Genomic DNA, 17,485 nt, shown 5'->3' with positions numbered 1-17,485 from the left:
CCAAGCAGCCCTTAAAACTGAATACTTAGTCCACAGGGCAGTCAGAAAAGAGTTAAATTAACTGGAGTAAATAGGATTTCTACATTACATCAAAAAGCATGTGATATTCTGCAGCAGCTGGGAGTATTTCAGGATTGGCATGTTGTCTTTAGAACTAATTTCAACAGAGACGTTTAGGAAGGTGGATATTTTACCACTACCAAATACATTTAAAGGTGACCTGTTTCTTTTGTGCTAATGTGACTCCCCTGAATAACCTAGCTACTAAACTGGTCACCAGTAACTTGGTCGACAGGCAAATCACACCAAGAAAGAAAACCAGTATTCAAATTACTGTGTTAATGTCTGATCCACTTAATTTATTTTCAACATAAATATATAACCTCAATATGAGATGTCTAACTAAAGCAAGCACCACCAAGACCAAGACAGCATCTCTTCTTCTAGGTTTAGGTTGTGCCCAGAATTCCTGATACATGGAATAACCCATACCAAGAGTCATTGCTCCCACAGCAAAGCCTTGGGCAGCCACATGAATGTATTTTAGTATTTCCCCTGCTCTTCAATTTATATAATCCATATGCAGTGATTGCAGCAAAACCTGCCATTGCAGTGGGGACAAATGGTGCCTCTTTTGCTTTTTGAATAAGTTTAGATCCCTGATCCTCATCATGTGAAGAAAGAGAAACATCTGTGTCAGCTGACATAGTGATTGAAGAATCTTCCCACTACAGCAAGATCTCCCAAGTGCCAAATTGCTTTTGGTCCCATGCTCACACTCACCATCCGGCCGGCTTCTATTTGCTTATAATTTTATCAGCCTGCTGTTCTGCACTAGTTTTAACTTTTACCTACTATAGATTGAGAATTGATACTTATCAAGTTGAAACTTGATGCCTATGTACGAAGTTTCCCCAAAGTTCTCTTACTTTTTAAAAAAATTCCTGCACCTCTCATAGCATCTAGAAATGCTCATGTGGAGTTTGCAGACTTAAGTACTACCTTTTGGATTTATGTTACCATTCTTTTAATTTGGTCTTAAGTAAGTAGTTATTTTAAACCCCTTTGAGATATGTGGCCATGTAGTCTTGGGTGCACAGGAGAATTAGACTTGATCCCTGCCCTCAAGAAATTTAGATAAGCCAAGGCAGAAATACACATGAGACTAAATACCCTAATATGTATGCTAGATTGATTGGTGTATGTTTTGATGGAGGGAGGGAGAAAAGTTTTGGGCAGTGTCCTGAATGGGTAGCATTTGTCCAAAGGGCATGTACAAGGGATTTAAGGCTTTTTCAATAATTGTTTATTGGGAGTTCCCAATGTGGCTCAGCGGTAACAAACCCAGCTGGTATCCATGAGGATGCAGGATTGATCCTGGCCTTGCTCCGTGGGTTAAAGGATCTGGCAATGCCTCGAGCTGTGGTGTAGGTCACAGCTGAAGCTTGGATCTGGCGTGGCTGTGGCTGTGGTGTATGTAGGCTGGTAGTTGTAGCTCCGATTCAACCCCTAGCCTGGGAATTTCCATATGCCACAGCTGCTACCCTAAAAAAGACAAAAACAAAATAAAATAACTGCTTATTAATTGCCAACCATTGGCCAGGCTTTGTATTAGGAATTAAAATCCAATTATTACCCAAAGAAATTTCTTTCTCCTCATGGAGCTAGTCTGGTGGATAAAACAGATATTAAGCAAGAAATCAGAGGATATAATTAACAGAGGGAAGGGGGCAGTCCGTAGGGAGAATGTTCCAACTTAAAGGGACAGCTTGTGCAAAAGTCCTGAGATGAAAAAGGGTGTGGTACCACTGGTGTAAAGAAAGCTGGTATGGCTAGAGCATGGACAAGCTAGAGAAGATATGTGAAAATGAAGCTAGAGAGATAGACAGGGGCCAGAACAAGAGGCCTGATGTGAATGTGGCATACAGCTCCTTACGAGGCTTATTCGCAGTTTAGCTAAGCAAACAGTGACTTTTTTGTTGTTGTTCTGAAATTACATGTTTGACTCTAAAATAAGACTTTGATTACAGGGTTGCCCTCTCATCCCCAGCATGAGTTGGCAAAGCGTCAGTGCACAGGTTGCCCTGGGATGATCTCCTTTTATATCAAGGGCTCCCTTCATCATGCTGAGACCTTCCTCAAGAGCCTGAAGGTAAACTCTCGGAACAGGTTTTTCAATTGTAGACAAGTTAAGACCTTCTAGCATTATTATATTCATTATTTCTTACTTCCACCCAGCTTAGATTAATGTTTTTGTACCTATAGGTCACACCCACAAGCCTCTTTGTTGTGAAATGTGTAAGGTTGGAACATCAGTGAAAATAAGTGATAACACGAGTTTCCTGGAGGCCTAGCAGTATCAATAGCCACATGGAAGAACCAGATGGCTCTGTGTGTGTGTGTGTTTAGGGCCTCACTTGCCACATATGGAAGTTCCCAGGCTAGGGGTCAAATTGAAGTTGCATCTGCTGGCCTATGCCACAGCCACAGCAATTCAGGATTTGAGTCGCATCTGCAACCTACACCACAGCTCATGGCAATGCTGGATCCTTAACCCACTGAGCAAGGCCAGGGATCACACCAGCATCCTCATGGATACTAGTCAGTTTGTTACCTCTGAGCCACAACAGGAACTCCAAGGCACTGGTTTTTAAATTTAAAGTGAACCACCTTTTCAAGTGAGTTTTTCTTTTTTCTTTTTATCTTTTTTGGCTGCCCCAAGGCATATGGAGTTCCCAGGCCAGGGATCAGGTTCAAGTTGCAGTTGTGACCTACACCACAGCTGCCACTATGCTGGATCCTTTAAACCACTGTGCTAGGCGAGGGATCAAACCTTCGTCCTGGCATTGCATAGATATCACCAATCCCATCACACTACAGTGGGAACTCCTCAAATGAAATATTATGTGAAACTTCAGTAGTTTGGGGGCAGTGCACTGCCAAAAGTCTGTTCTGAAATCCAGCCTAGTAATGACTATCCAAACCTTGTGCGTCTTAGGCTGCACCTGCCTAGAGTGAGAGAAGGGAGGCCTTTGTCAAACAGTCACAGAGGCAGGAGCCTCTCAGGGGCCCTGGGAAAGAGCCTGTGTAACTCCATACATACCTTGGGCTTACACTGAGCTCATGTGTAAGCTCATGTGTAATGTATTTAAGACTCTGAGTTTTAAATTCTATAGATCTAAAGAAAAGGATGCTGCCAGATTAGTCAAAATGCTACTGGTTCTAAAATATGTCCACTTCTAAAATCAGAAATATAGTAGGGTATGGAGAAAGGAGTTAAATGCATGTGTTAACTTCATAAGTGATAACCTATTAACAATTAAGTGTGTATGACATTAGATTTCTTTTTTTTTTTTTTTTTTTTTTTTTGGTCTTTTGCTATTTCTTTGGGCCGCTTCCGCGGCATATGGAGGTTCCCAGGCTAGGGGTCTAATCGGAGCTGTAGCCACTGGCCTATGCCAGAGCCACAGCAACTCGGGATCCGAGCTGCGTCTGCAACCTACACCACAGCTCACGGTAATGCCGGATCCTTACCCACTGAGCAAGGGCAGGGACCAAACCCGCAACCTCATGGTTCCTAGTCGGATTCGTTAACCACTGCGCCACGACGGGAACTCCCTAGATTTCTTTATTTAAAGGATAACCACAGAGATAGGTCTCAAATGTAATACTTCTGAGGTTTTAGAGCTCATGTTCAGTATTACTTAAGTATGAGGTCAAATAAGGAAGATTAAAGATTAAAGATTCACCTTAATCAACTTTTAGTATTTTAAAAATTAATACATAATATTGGTGAAATAATTATTATGGATTTTATTCTCATTTTTCCCCAAGTTGTTTTTTTTTTTTTAACTCAATTTACAGTTTATTCATAATCATTATTATATTCTATCCCCTGCCCAGGCCATTTTATTAAAACCATTAATTTTAGATTTCAGTATTTTTGTTTTAGTGGAAGATCTAAATTAATGTTTTCTTTGTCATAGTTATTTACTCTGGCTGAGAGTTTGGGAGGATATGAAAGTCTTGCTGAGCTTCCGTAAGTATATTTCTGTTTTTCTGTTTTTTTTTTTTTTTTTTGGTTGCACCTCCGGCATGCAGAAATTCTGAGGCCAGGAATCCAAACCGTGCCATAGCAGTGACCTGAGCTGCTTCAGTGACAATGCTGGATCCTTAACCCACTATGCTGCCAGGGACTCCTATTTTTCTCAGTATTTTAATTTTGATTTCAGCTCCAATGATTGTTTGGAAAAGGAGTAGGATAAAATTGGGGATAATTCAAGATATTTAGCAGCAGGGCAGCATGGCACTGTCTAGTTGGAATGGGCTCTAACTCAGTAGAATGGAGACAAATAAAAATCTAATGGGACTACTAATCAGTAAGCTATGTCCTCCCAAATATTGCTTTTTTCCTGTTTGCCTAAAGGAGATTCCAGCAGTAATTCTCAGGCCTCTGACCCAGGAGACTTTGTACCAGAAGCGCTAATTTCAAGGTTCCCAGGGAGGTGGAGAATGTGTTTCTGATAACCTCTACATTCTTATTTGTCAGAGGAGGGCACTTGTTACCATCCAGCCCATTTATTTTCTGTTCTCTCTGGAGTAAACCTTGAATGGCTCATGTTGTCTCTAAGATAAACCCAATTCCTGGCCCTTCACTCACTGACAGAAACAATTCATCTACTTTCATCAAGGCATCAGAGGATATTAGGACACAAAACAGCCTCCGATCAGAGAGTCCAACAACTTACATTACAGACAAAGAAACAAAGATTCAGGAAGTTTTGCTGCTTATTCAAATGTCACTCAGGAGTATGTTAGCAATTTCACCTTGAGACTTTGCATCAGAAACCATGAGTGAGGAGGTTAAAGCAGGCTAGATCTGAATTTAAGACCACCAATCACTTAACCTTTGAGCTTCAATCTTTCATCTATAAAATGGTCTTAATAGTTAAAATAATGATTATTATTGAGTACCTGTCCCAGCAAGCATTTCTGAGCTACATCCTGATATATATATATATTTTTTTTAATGGATGCACCTGTGGCCAATGAAATTTCGCAGGCCAGGGACTCAATCCAAGTCACAGCTGTGACCTATATCACAGCTGCAGCCACACTGGATCCTTTACCCCACTGCACTGCATGGGATTAAACCCATGCCTCTACAACAACCTGAGCTACTGCTATCAGATTCTTTTTTTTTTGAAATTTTTATTTTTTTTACAGAATAAAATACACACATTTAAACATACAGATTATTATAACATGGATCTTAAGAAACAGATTGACTCCCTCTGCTGAAGTGGAGTGGAAAATATGCTGAGACAAATAGGAAATTTATTCTATACTTTATCCCATTTTGTATGGCTTTCATCCTTACTATTTAGTATTATCTATTACATTTCAATTTTTCTTTAACAATTAGCATTATATTAAAATTGTTATATTATGCAAATAAAATTTATAAAGAAGAAAGCCTTATATACCATTAAATATTTTATATAGCATAGTAAAAAGAATAACTTAACTGGTAAGCATAACAAAAATAATACACCCTCTGAAAACAAGTAAAATATAAAATGCATAAACTGGTTAAAAAACAGTGTAACTATATAAATATGTCCTCACAATTTGTTACATCTTATTGATTCTTCGATATAGGTATTACACCATTGTAGGTGATGTTATAAATAAGACATTATAGATCTTACCTTGTATCATGTAGAGAAATGGTTATTAATAATACAATCGTAAAACTGAATTATTTAATTGTACAGTTGCATTATTTAATTATAATTATCATAAATTCTTTGATGGAGAGGAAATCAGAATCAGATCTAAGAAGACTTCAGCATTCTGAGAATGATGTCAAATGACCCCCTTTATGGTGGATTATGCAATTACTTACTATGAGATATATTTCTTCTCCAGAGATTTCCTTGTTTGTGTATCAATTGTAGATTTTTGGTTTGCAGTTATTCTGAAGTTTTGATATAAGAGTCTATGTGTATATGAGATTGTTTTAAGTTGTTCTCTTAATTGCAAGTACATCTCCAGTGTCCTGCATTTGTACCCACCTCTTTTCATGATTTCTGATTTTGGTGGTATAATTGTGCATGGATGATTTTGTATCTTTACTGTATATATACCTTTACTGTTAAGCCTTGTCATTTGTGGAATTTTTGTTTTCTGTTGCTGTCTTTTCTTTTCTGCCTAGAGAAGTTCCTTTAGTATTTGTTGTAAGGCTGGTTTAGTGTTGCTGAATTCTCTCAACTTTTGCTTATCTGTGAAGGTTTTGATTTCTCCTTCAAATCTGAATGAGAGCCTTGCCGGGTAAAGTAATCTTGGCTGGAGGTTTTTTCCTTTCATCACGTTAAGTATATCATGCCACTCCCTTCTGGCCTGTAGAGTTTCTGCTGAAAAATCTGCTGATAACCTTATTGGGGTTCCCTTGTATGTTACTTGTTTCTTTTCCCTAGCTGCTTTCAAGATTTTCTCTTTGTCTTTAATTTTGGTCAGTTTGATTATTATGTGTCTCGGTGTGTTCCTCCTTGGGTTTATTTTTTATGGTACTTGTGCTTCCTGGATTTGAGTGAGTGGTTCCTTTCCCATGTTAGGGAATTATTCAGCTATTATCTCTTGGAATATTTTTTCTGTGCCCTTCTCTCTCTCTTCTCCTTCCGGCACCCCTAATAATACGGCTGTTGGTGCGTTTAACGTCGTCCCAGAGTTCTCTGAGACCCTCTTCATTTCTTTTCAATCTTTTTTCTCTTTTCTGTTCTGCATCCATAATTCCCACAAATCTGTCCTCCACCTTACTTATTCATTCTTCTGACTCCTGTGTTCTTCTGTTAGCTGCTTCTAGTGAGTTTTTTATTTCAGTTATTGTCTTTTGCATCTCTTCTTGTTTAAGCTTTATATCTTGTATCTCATTGGTTAGTGTTTCCTGTAAGTTATCCATCTTTGCCTCCAGTTTATTTCCAATGTCTTGCATCGTCTTCAGCATCTAAAAGACTTTAGACAGTCTAAAGTCTTTTTCCTGGAGGCTGAGAATCTCCTCATTGCTTAGCTGATTTTCTGGGGTTTTTCCTTTCTCCCTCATCTGAGTTATAGTTCTCTGTCTTTTCATTTTTATAGGTGTTTGGTGTGGTGACCTTTTTATAGATAATAGAGCTGTAGCCTCTCTTACTTCTGGTGTCTGCCCCCCTTGTGGCTGAAGTCAGTATGGGGGGCTTGCTGTAGGCTCCCTGATGGGAGGGGCTGATGCCTGCCCACTGGTAGGTGGAGCCGATTCTAATCCCTCTGGTGGGTGGGGCTTTGTCTCTGGATGGGATTAGGGGCTGCTGTGTGCCTGAGGCTCTTTAGGTAGCCTGTTTACTGAGGGGTGGGGCTGTGATCCCACCTGATTGTTGTTTGCCCTGGGGCTTCTCAGCACTGACTGATGGGTGGGGCCAGATTTTCCCAAAATGGCCACCTCCAGAGAAAGGCAACTGCTGAATATTCCCGAGAGCTTTGCCTTCAATGTCCTTCCCTCACAACAAGCCACATTCACCCCTGTTTTCCCAGGATGCCCTCCAAGAACTGCAGTCATGTTTGACCCAGATTCCTATGGAGACCTCACTCTGCCCTGGGACCCAGTGCACGTGAAAGTCCATGTGCGCCTTTTAAGAATGGGGTCTCGGTTTCCCCCAGTCCTGTGGAGCTCCTGTGCACAAGCCCCACTGGCCTTCAATGCCAGATGCTCCAGGGGCTCTTTCTCCCAGTGTCAGACCCCTGCACGTGAGGGTTTGATGTGGGGCTCAGAACTCTCACTCCTGTAGGTGAGTCTATGTGAACCAGTTAGTTTTCAGTCTGTGGAGCTTCCACCCGGGAGGTATGGGGTTGTGTTGAAATCGCCCCTCCTGCCTCTTGATATGGCCTCCTCTTATTTCTTCTGGAGTAGGGTATTTTTAAGGTTTGCGGTCCATTTGGGTGGAGATTGCTCAGTCTTTAGTTGTGAATTTTGTTGTTTTTTAGGAGAGAAGTTGAGCTCCAGTCCTTCTATTCCTCCATCTTAATCCTGTCTTGCTGTCAGATTCTTAAACTACTATACCATAGTGGGAACTCCTGTTTTTAAAAATGTTTCTATGATCATGTTATTATAATTATTACAGGGATAAATCAATGTCATTGCCTATTCATTTTCAACTGTATTAAATGAATGGTATGTTTCTATGTTCTAATTTTCATAAACATTTCTGGAGTAACTATGTTCTGAGGAATGTCAGGGCTTACCAAAATTTCGGCACATTTCCTCCCCTTTTATAGTAAATAGTTTATTGAGAGAGTCAGGCAATTTCATAATCTTAAAAAAAATAATAATAATTATGCCCAAATAATGATTCAGATAATTAAGATAACCCAGGGAGGTTTTTGTTAGTTTTTCAGGAAGATGCTTGCTAGTAAGTCTGGATGCACAAGAGGGCACACTCAGCATATGAAATTGGTTTATTTTTCATAGTGATGAAATATGTATTACCTTAAGGCTCTCTTAAAAATAGACCTTACCTGGAGTTCTCTAGTGATGGCAGTGAGTTAAGGATCCAGCATTGTCAGTGCAGTGGCTTGGGTTGCTGCTGTGGTGCTGGTTCAATTCCTGGCCTGGTAACTTTCACATGTGGGTGTGCTCCCCACCCCCCCAAAAAAAGATAGACCTTTCCTGATTTAGTTAGGGATTTCATTTAAAGTTATTTGGCCCTCAGGCACTGCAGCTAGGCTCTAAGCCCAGTGCCAGTGTCAGGGCTTGTCTGTTCTATCACCCTTATTGTCTCCCAACAATACAACAACCAGCGCAGCACTGAAGTCAGGGAGGAGAAAGTAGAGCTAGTGTATACTGGGTTGGTCTCTGAGCCTAATAACATGTGTTAACTTGGTGACCCTGGGAAAATTACTTATCTTCTTTCAATTTCAGTTTCCTCAACTGTAAAAATGTAGATAACAGTGTACCCAGCTCTTAGGATTGTTGTGAGAACATAGGGGAAAGAAATCCCCAAGCTAATGCCTTACTAATCCATACTAAGTACCCAATAAATGTTAATTGCTATTATGGATTATTATTTTTTATTAGGCACAAATATTCTAGGTACTTGTAAGTGCTTCGTATATGTTTCTTCCATTCATAACTGTGACAGACTTTTGAGATAGTTTTTTGTTGTGGTTGTTTTTAGGGCCTCACCTGCAGCACATAGAAGTTCCCAGGCTAGGGGTCAAATCTGAGCTATCTATGGCTGCTGGCCTACACCACAGCCACAGCAATGTGGGATCCAAGCCTCATCTTGGACCTTCACCACAGCTTCACCCGGCAGTGCCAGATCCTTAACCCACTGAGCAGGGCCTGGGATTGAACTCTTGTTCTCATGGATACTAGTTGGGTTCATTACCACTGAGCCATGACAGTAACTCCTGAGATAGGTTTTATATCCAATTTTTATCCATTTAAGAATATGAAGTAATGCACATAAATGATTTAGTTGAAGGAGTTCCATTCGTGGCTTAGTGGGTTAAGGATCTGACATAGTGTCTGTGAGGATACGGGTTCCATCCCTGGCCTTGCTCAGGGGGTTAAGGAGCCAATGTTGCCCCAAGCTGCAGCCTATAGGTTGCAGATGCAGCTCGGATCTGTCGTTGCTTTGACAGTGATGTAGGCCAGCAGCTGCAGCTCCTATTTGACTCTTAGCCCAGGAGCTTGCATATGCCATAGGTGTCGCCCTAAAAAAACCCAAAAACAATAGCAAAAAAAAAGATTTAGTTGAGTACCTGTCTGATGGTAAGCAATAAAATGTGATAGCTACTGTTGTTTTAGATAATGGACATCTGACTTTGAGGATAGGTAACTTTTCAAGCCCTTACACCCAGTAGGAGGGGCTGAGATTTACACCCAACTCTATTGGTTCCAGAGGCCTAAGTTCTTATTTCTATGCTTTTACTTTCTTTTAAGGAACTAAGAGCCTAAAAAGGCAGAACATTTTAAGGAGGATGTTTGCATGTACAACTTCATTATAGTGATAGAAGATATTCATTTACTTTGAGCACAACTAAGATTTGTTTCTCTGGACCTGAAGCAGATAGGAGAAAGCGATTCCTTCTGGTGGTGGGGGGGACAGGGGTGAGTGCTGGCGTCAGTGTACATCTTAGTGCTTCTTAAGACTGTAAGCCTCTCCTCCATGATGGCTCGTCCCCTAGATTCTCGCTCCTCTGAGCTCTGGCAATCCTCCATGCTTGTTCAGCATTCGCTGTAGACTACTTTATTTTTTGAATTTTCTTTCTTCTTTTTTTTTTTTTTTTTTTTTGGTCTTTTTGCCATTTCTCGAGCCACGTCTGCAACCTTACACCACAGCTCACGCCAACGCCAGATCCTTAACCCGCTGAGCAAGGCCAGGGATCGAACTCGCAACCTCATGGTTCGTAGTCAGATTCGTTAACCACTGAGCCACCAAGGGAACTCCTGAATTTTCAAGTCTTTAGCTCCTGCTTTGTTATCTAGGGTAGAGAAAATATCTCACTCTTGGTTTCCCCGTTCTTGCTCCAGCACCTGACCCATAAGAGGTGCTTTACCCTTACGCATGCTGACGATGATCATGCATTGCTAGATGGTTTTGAACCTCTACTGAGGCCTCTATGTCATGAGCCTCATGCTGGACTTCCTAATGCTTAGCGATCGGTACTAGTGATCCTAGGCTGTCTTTCCCTAATCTGCCTCCAAAGTCCAGTTCTGGATTGATCTTTTGACCCAGAGGGAATTAATGCTGGCCAGCTCTTGTCCAAGAGTCCTCTTGTAGGTCCAGCTGGATGGTCACGGTGTGTATGACTTCTGGCCAAGGATTCATTCAGGCTGGTGTTAAAATCCACACATCGGATACTGTGTCTTTCCCTCCTGTCTGGAGGTGCTCAACTGGTCCTTCAGTGTCTGATTGAGTATACCTTACTGATGGTGTAAAAACAATAAAAGATCTTGGTTTTCTTTTTCTTTTTTTTTTAGGGCTGCAATTGAGGCATATGGAAGTTCTCAGGCTAGGGGTCTAATTGGAGCTGTAGCCGCTGGCCTACACCACAGCCACAGCAACGCCAGATCCAAGCCGCATCTGTGACCTACACCACAGCTCAGGGCAACTCCAGATCCTTAACCCACTGAGCAAGGCCAGGGACTGAACCTCCATCCTAATGGATACTAGTCAGATTTGTTTCCACTGAGCCATGACGGGAGCTCCTTGGTTTCCTTTTAAAATCATAACTAGAAGAGATATTTTTCACAATTTCTTAATTTTTTGCCTTTGAAACATTGTAGGTATATGAAGCATTTGATATCTAGGGTAGAAAAATTTTAGAGATCCTGCTGTATGGCACTGGGAACTCTAGTCACTTGTGATGGAGCCTGATGGAGGATAATGTGAGAAAAAGAATGTATACATGTATGTGTGACTGGGTCACTTTGCTGTACGGTAGAAAATTGACAGAACACTGTAAACCAACTATAATGGAAAAAATAAAAATCATTTAAAAAGCTCTAAAAAAAAGGAAAAATTTTGAAGATAATTGCAATTTGTGAAATAGAAACTCCACTGCTACAATATAGTGATCAAAAATTTGCTCCCTCTTTTTTCCAGGGCAATCATGACCCATTCATCTGTGCCTAAGAGTGACAGAGAAGTCCTTGGAATTAGAGACACACTGATTCGACTCTCTGTGGGCTTAGAGGATAAACAAGACCTAATGGACGATCTAGATCAAGCTTTGAAGGCAGCGGTAAGTTTTAATATTTCAATGTGTGTGTGTGCTTAATTTTGGGGCACAGCAGAGGGCGGGAGTGGTTTCCCTGTATTTATGGAATGGCCTTACTGTGAATTGTAAAGATTTTCACTTCTCTTACTACAATAAACATGGTATGTAAATGTTCAGGGAACTCAGCCGAACTGCAGTTTTTTTCTTTGTTTTGTTTTTGGTCTTTTTAGGACTGCACCCAAGGCATATGGAAGTTCCCAGGCTAGGGGTCGAATTGGAGCTATAGCTGTCAGCCTATGCCACAGCTGCAGCAAGGTGGGATCCAAGCTATGTCTGAGACCTAAAACCACAGCTTGAGGCAACGCAGGATCCTTAATCCACTGAGCAGGGCTGGGGATCTAACCATGTCCTCATGGATACTTGTGGGGTTTGTTACCACTGAGCCATGATAGGGACTCCTGAACTGTAGATTTAAAAGATGAGAGTCTCCAGAAAAGAATTCTTGGAGAAGGTGAAGTCATTCCCTGAAGGTTTAATAATGTATTTTTCTTGTGCACCATTAATGCAGCATCCTACAAATGCAAGTCACAACTAGCATTCCAGAATTGCTGTTAGAAGTTGCTTCCTGAGAAGACCAAAACTTCTGAATAATTGAATGGACCATTAAAGAGCCTTTGCACAATTTTCAGGTGAAAATTCCAAGGCACCTCATAACCTTTCACAACTATAATCTTCTAGAGATCATCCCTGATAAAAAGTTTCCCTTTTGTAATTGACAGATAATTCTGTTAATGTCTTTTTGTTAATTTGTGTCTGAAGTAGGTGATATTTGTGCTGCTGTTGGAGATTGTGTTCTTTTTTCAAGCTTAAGGTTTATATTGATCATGTTTACAGTATAGTGGTAATTCATTTTGATGTTTTCTGAGGAGTTTAAATTATTAAATGAATATTCTTAAATCTAGTGTGATTTTTGTATATTGTTGGAAACAGCACTCAAAGTGATGGTTTACACTTAATTACCATAAGCCAAAAATTAAATATCTGAAAAGTCTGTGAAATTCTACTGATTCAAGTTTGTACAATTAAAAAAAATAAATATAATTATCAAATGCATCCCACTGTGATACTTCTGTATTATGTTTATATATTATGCATTAACTTGCATTCCTGGGCTCTTTTAATTCCTAACTCTTAGAGGTTTCAACCACTTAAGTTCATTTTTATAAATTCAGTTGTATAACTATCATGCTCATCTATTAGTGTTTGCAGACTAGTTATAAAATCTGTACATGGCAGGTTAAAAATCCCCCTTTTTTTTTTGGCTGCTCCCATGGCATGTGGAGGTTCCTGGGCCAGGGAACAAATCAGAGCCACAGCAGTGACAATGCCAAATCCTTCACTGTTGGGCCACTGGGGAACTCCAAAAGCCACTTTTATAGAGGGAAATATAAAACAGTATTATTTGAAACAGTAAATTTGTTGAGGCTACAGGAAGAAATACTTTAAATAAAATCTTTTATAGTTAGGTGCATATTCAACGAGTTATTGTCAGTAAGTCATGAGTAAATACGTGGATTTTCAAAAATTGTTTGTACTAAAAGCTTTCAGTTATGTTTGCTATCACCATTTGTTTCAGTTATAAAAGCCTATCATTGGAGTTCCCTTGTGGTGCAGCAAGTTAAGGATCTGGTGTTGTTGGTACGGTGGCTTGGGTCACTGTTGTGGCACGGGTTCAATACCTGGCCTGGGAGCTTCCACATGTCACAGGTGTGGCAAAAAAAAAAACAAACAAAAGCCTCTCACTGAGGTTGATTAATAATAGTGCTGGGTAGGAAGAGAATACATAAAAATACATGTTCTTATATATTGTGCATATTCTGAATTGTGTGTATAGGGTGGAAGCATTTTGACGTCAATTATACCCCACTATGGTTTCTGGCAGATGATTTCTTGCCATTTCAGTACCTTAAGGCTGTGGGGATAAACAAAAGATCTTTAGAATGAGAAAAGTGATAGCTATTCTAAACTTACTAGAGAGTCAGCTACTGTCATTTGGGTTTTGGCAGACTCAAAGGAAAGCAGAACATAAGGAATGTAGAAATTTTAAGATCTTAATATGGATGAGAACCAAAAATTTCCATATTTAAAACTGTTAGATGGCTTGTTTTGTTTTGTTTTGTTTTTTAGGGCCGTACTTGTGGCGTAGGAAGTTCCCAGGCTAGGGGTCAAATCAGAGCTACGGCTTCCAGCCTACGCCACAGCCACAGCAACGAGGGATCTGAGCCATTTCTGCAACTTACACCACAACCAGCTCACAGCAACACTGTATCCTTAACTCACTGAGCAAGGCCAGGGATCAAACCTGCCGCCTGATGAATCCTAGCTGTGTTGTTAACCACGGAGTGAGGAAGGGAACTCCCAAACTGTTAGATGACTTTTAAATGAATAACATTAAGTAGCTGTGATAAATGTTTTTTAAAAAGCTAAGGTAAATAAAAACAGACAGGAATGGAAGAGCTCTGTAGTGTAAAAAGGGAAGGCTTCAAATATGAGAGGCTGCTAAGAGGCTGTTGGCCTAAGGAAGCAGTGGGCCAGCTAACTTGAAGGGGGCATTCCCTGTGATTGGCTTGGGGAGCATATATGACAGATTCATAGGGTCTGTCCTCTATCAAAAGCAGGGACAAAAATTAGGGAAGCTGTCAGTTATTAATCAAATCCTGAACATTTGGGGCCAACTATTATAAAAGTTATTGTTTAGTTTCCTGGATTGTCACTAGAGGTGGCAATCAGGTTTCCTGCAAGTCTGACTCAAAGCAGCGGGCTTCCTGGATTGTTGACTGTAGATAAGGGTGTTGGTTTTCTGGGGAGGTTGCTGCATAGTGTAGGTCAAAATTCCATTTTTCTAGGTGCTCTATCCATTGCTTATTTGTATATTCAGTCTCTCGGAGCTTCTGGTGAGCAATTACTAACTACCATTCTGTTAATCAGGCTTCTTCACAGAAGCAGAACTAATAGGATGTATGTGTGTGTGTGTGTGTGTGTAGAGTGAGAGGGATTTCTTTCAAAGATCTGGGTCTCCTGATGGTGGGGGCTGATAAGCCTGAATTGTGTGGGGCAGGCTGGAGATTCATCTAAGAGCAGTTGCCATCTTGTGTCCAACATCTGCAGGGCCCGGAATCCCAGATAGGGTTTCTATGTTGCTGTTGTGAAGCAGAGTTGGTTAGCCTTCAACTGATCAAATGAGGGCTACCCACATTACAGAGACTGGTCTCCTTTACTTAAAGGGTACAGATTTCAGTGTTCATCACATCTAAAAAACATCATCCTGGCAACCTTTGGACTAGTATATAGTTGACCAAACAGCTGGCATTATAGCTCAGCCAAGTCGATGCTTAAAATTATCTGTTACAGGAGTTCCCGTCGTGGTGCAGTGGTTAACGAATCCGACTAGGAACCATGAGGCTGTGGGTTCGGTCCGTGCCCTTGCTCAGTGGGTTAACGATCCGGCGTTGCCGTGAGCTGTGGTGTAGGTTGCAGATGCGGCTTGGATCCCGCGTTGCTGTGGCTCTGGCGTAGGCCGGTGGCTACAGCTTCGATTAGACCCCTAGCCTGGGAACCTCCATATGCCGCGGGAGTGGCCCAAAGAAATAGCAAAAAGACCAAAAAAAAAAAAAAAAAAAAATTATCTGTTACACCCATGTTCTAGGCACCCTTCCTTACTGCCTGAGAAGGCACCGTTATGTTTGAGAAGCTTATCTATGCTTTTGGTTATCTGCAAACATGTCTCTCTAGTAATGTAGTTCACACCAAAAGGATGATTCAGAATTTAAACACTGCACCTACACCCACTCCTGCTTCTCACAGTACATCTAACTTTGTAGAAGGTGCTGACTTGAAAAAAATGCACAACATGAAAGTTGAGAGTTAAGTTTTATCTGGGGCAAAATTAGGCCTTGGAGACAGCATCTCAGGTAGCCCTGAGAAACTGCTCTGAGACAGTGAGGGAGGAGCTAGGATATATAGGAATTTTTGCAACAAAGGGCAGGAAGGAGGAGTTCCCATCGCGGCTCAGTGGTAATCGAATCCCACTAGGAACCATGAGGTTTTGGATTCGATCCCTGGCCTTGCTCAGTGGGTTAAGGATCGATCTGGTGTTGACCATGAGCTGTAGTGTAGTTTGCAGACGCGGCTCTGATCCTGCGTTGCTGTGTCTCTTGCGTAGGCTGCTGGCTACAGCTCCGTGGGAGCGGCCCAAGAAATGGCAAAAAGACAAAGCAAACAAAGGGCAGGAACTAAAGAGGCCTGGGCTCAAATAGTTCCTTTGATATGCACCTCCTGCTGTCAGGGCCAGTATCCTGAGTTTTCACAGCCTGCAGGGTTCTCACTCTTGGAGGTGACTGCATTAAGAGATGACTGACATTTTTTGTTTTATCTTTTTTTTTTTGGTCTTTTTGTCTTTTCTAGGGCTGCACTCACTCATGGTATATGGAGGTTCCCAGGCTGTGGGTCCACAGCCACAGCAATGCAGGATCCGAACCACCTCTGACCTACACCACAGCTCACAGCAATGCTAGATCCTTAACCTACTGAGCAAGGCCAGGGATCGAACCCGAAACCTCATGGTTCCTAGTCAGATTCCCTAACCACTGAGCCATGACAGGAACTCCTCTTTGTTTTATCTTTAACTACTGACCAGGCTGAAATACCACCCTAGGAGGAGAAGGGGGAATATCAGGATATGGTAAAGGTGAGGGGGAGGTGCATGCAGCATACATACATTTTACAAAAGTTTGTTGCTGATCTCTTGAAGGTTACTACCAGGCACAAAGAGCAGACATCACCAGGAAGGATTTAGTGTTTTTCTAGTTATGAGGAGATGCAAGAATTGGGCACATAAAATCTTCTAAAAATATCTGACTGTCTGAAGATCTGTTCTTCCAGTTTTCCCAGAATGCAGAGTGCCTCACTCCTGATTTACACCCTGAGCTCTGCTCAGGGGGTGTTGCAGGTCAGCAGCTGCAGTGGCTCAAAATTTAATCCATGTAGAGGTTGATGGTAACTGCCAAACTTCAGTTCGAGAGGGGAACATAAGTGGACAGCTATGTACTGGTCAGGTTTAGGTGAGGTCAGGCTTCCAGGACACTGTTTTCACTGAGTTGCTTTATAGGGCACATTACTTAAAATTCAATCCAATGTATGTATTTATTACATTCACTGTTGAAATTCAAACAGTGAAGTTAGTGTCTTATACCAAAGCCAGTGGATACTATCTTAAGAAGACTATCTTAGCATCGTGTCTACTTTGTTCAGCTAGATGACATTTAAAATAAAACTTTAGTGTGGAGATGATCAAGAATCATGATCTCATTTATTTTGCTTGTGACTCAGTTTACTCTTATATGTGTAACGGAGCTTATTCATGGCTGATTTCTGGCTGCTTTCAATTTGCATGATGAAGAGAAATGGGACTTATTATTCTGCTCAGTGTCCTTGTACATTTTCTGTTAGTTTTTTGGCCATGCCCACAGCATGTGGGAATTTATGGGCCAGGGATTGAACCTTTGCCACAGCAGAGACCCAAGCTTCTGCAGTGACAATGCCAGATCCCCAACCTGCTGTGCCATGAGGGAAACCCCTTATTTTAGTTTTTTAGTGAATTCTTTTATAGATAAGTTGCATAAAGTGGTCCATTATCTTGGAATTACTGCTAGCTCTGACATGTGAGCGG

The 17,485-nt window shown here is 41.2% G+C and overlaps 1 protein-coding gene and 1 pseudogene across 1 annotated transcript in view; one reads left to right on the top strand and one right to left on the bottom strand.

The window, feature by feature from the left end:
- The window catches only part of CTH (cystathionine gamma-lyase), a 31,460-nt gene extending 18,590 nt beyond the window's left edge, over nt 1-12,870 (top strand). The window contains exons 9-12 of the mRNA NM_001044585.2: nt 2,031-2,152; nt 3,987-4,039; nt 11,643-11,781; nt 12,326-12,870. Coding sequence (NP_001038050.2) covers nt 2,031-2,152; nt 3,987-4,039; nt 11,643-11,781; nt 12,326-12,352 — 341 coding nt within the window. The 3' untranslated portion in view covers nt 12,353-12,870. The remainder of the gene's footprint in view (nt 1-2,030; nt 2,153-3,986; nt 4,040-11,642; nt 11,782-12,325) is intronic.
- Nucleotides 326-719, bottom strand: LOC146402861 (HIG1 domain family member 1A, mitochondrial pseudogene; annotated as a pseudogene).
- Nucleotides 12,871-17,485: the final 4,615 nt, after the last annotated feature.

Source organism: Sus scrofa, chromosome 6 (assembly GCF_054392235.1).
Source record: "Sus scrofa isolate SSC_HxYL_T2T_F1_AM1 chromosome 6, Sscrofa_HxYL_maternal_Yorkshire_Landrace_v2.0, whole genome shotgun sequence".
NCBI classification, from domain to species: Eukaryota; Metazoa; Chordata; class Mammalia; order Artiodactyla; family Suidae; genus Sus; species Sus scrofa.
Note: the sequence above shows the minus strand (reverse complement) of the source record. Positions and strands in the feature narration are given on the sequence as shown.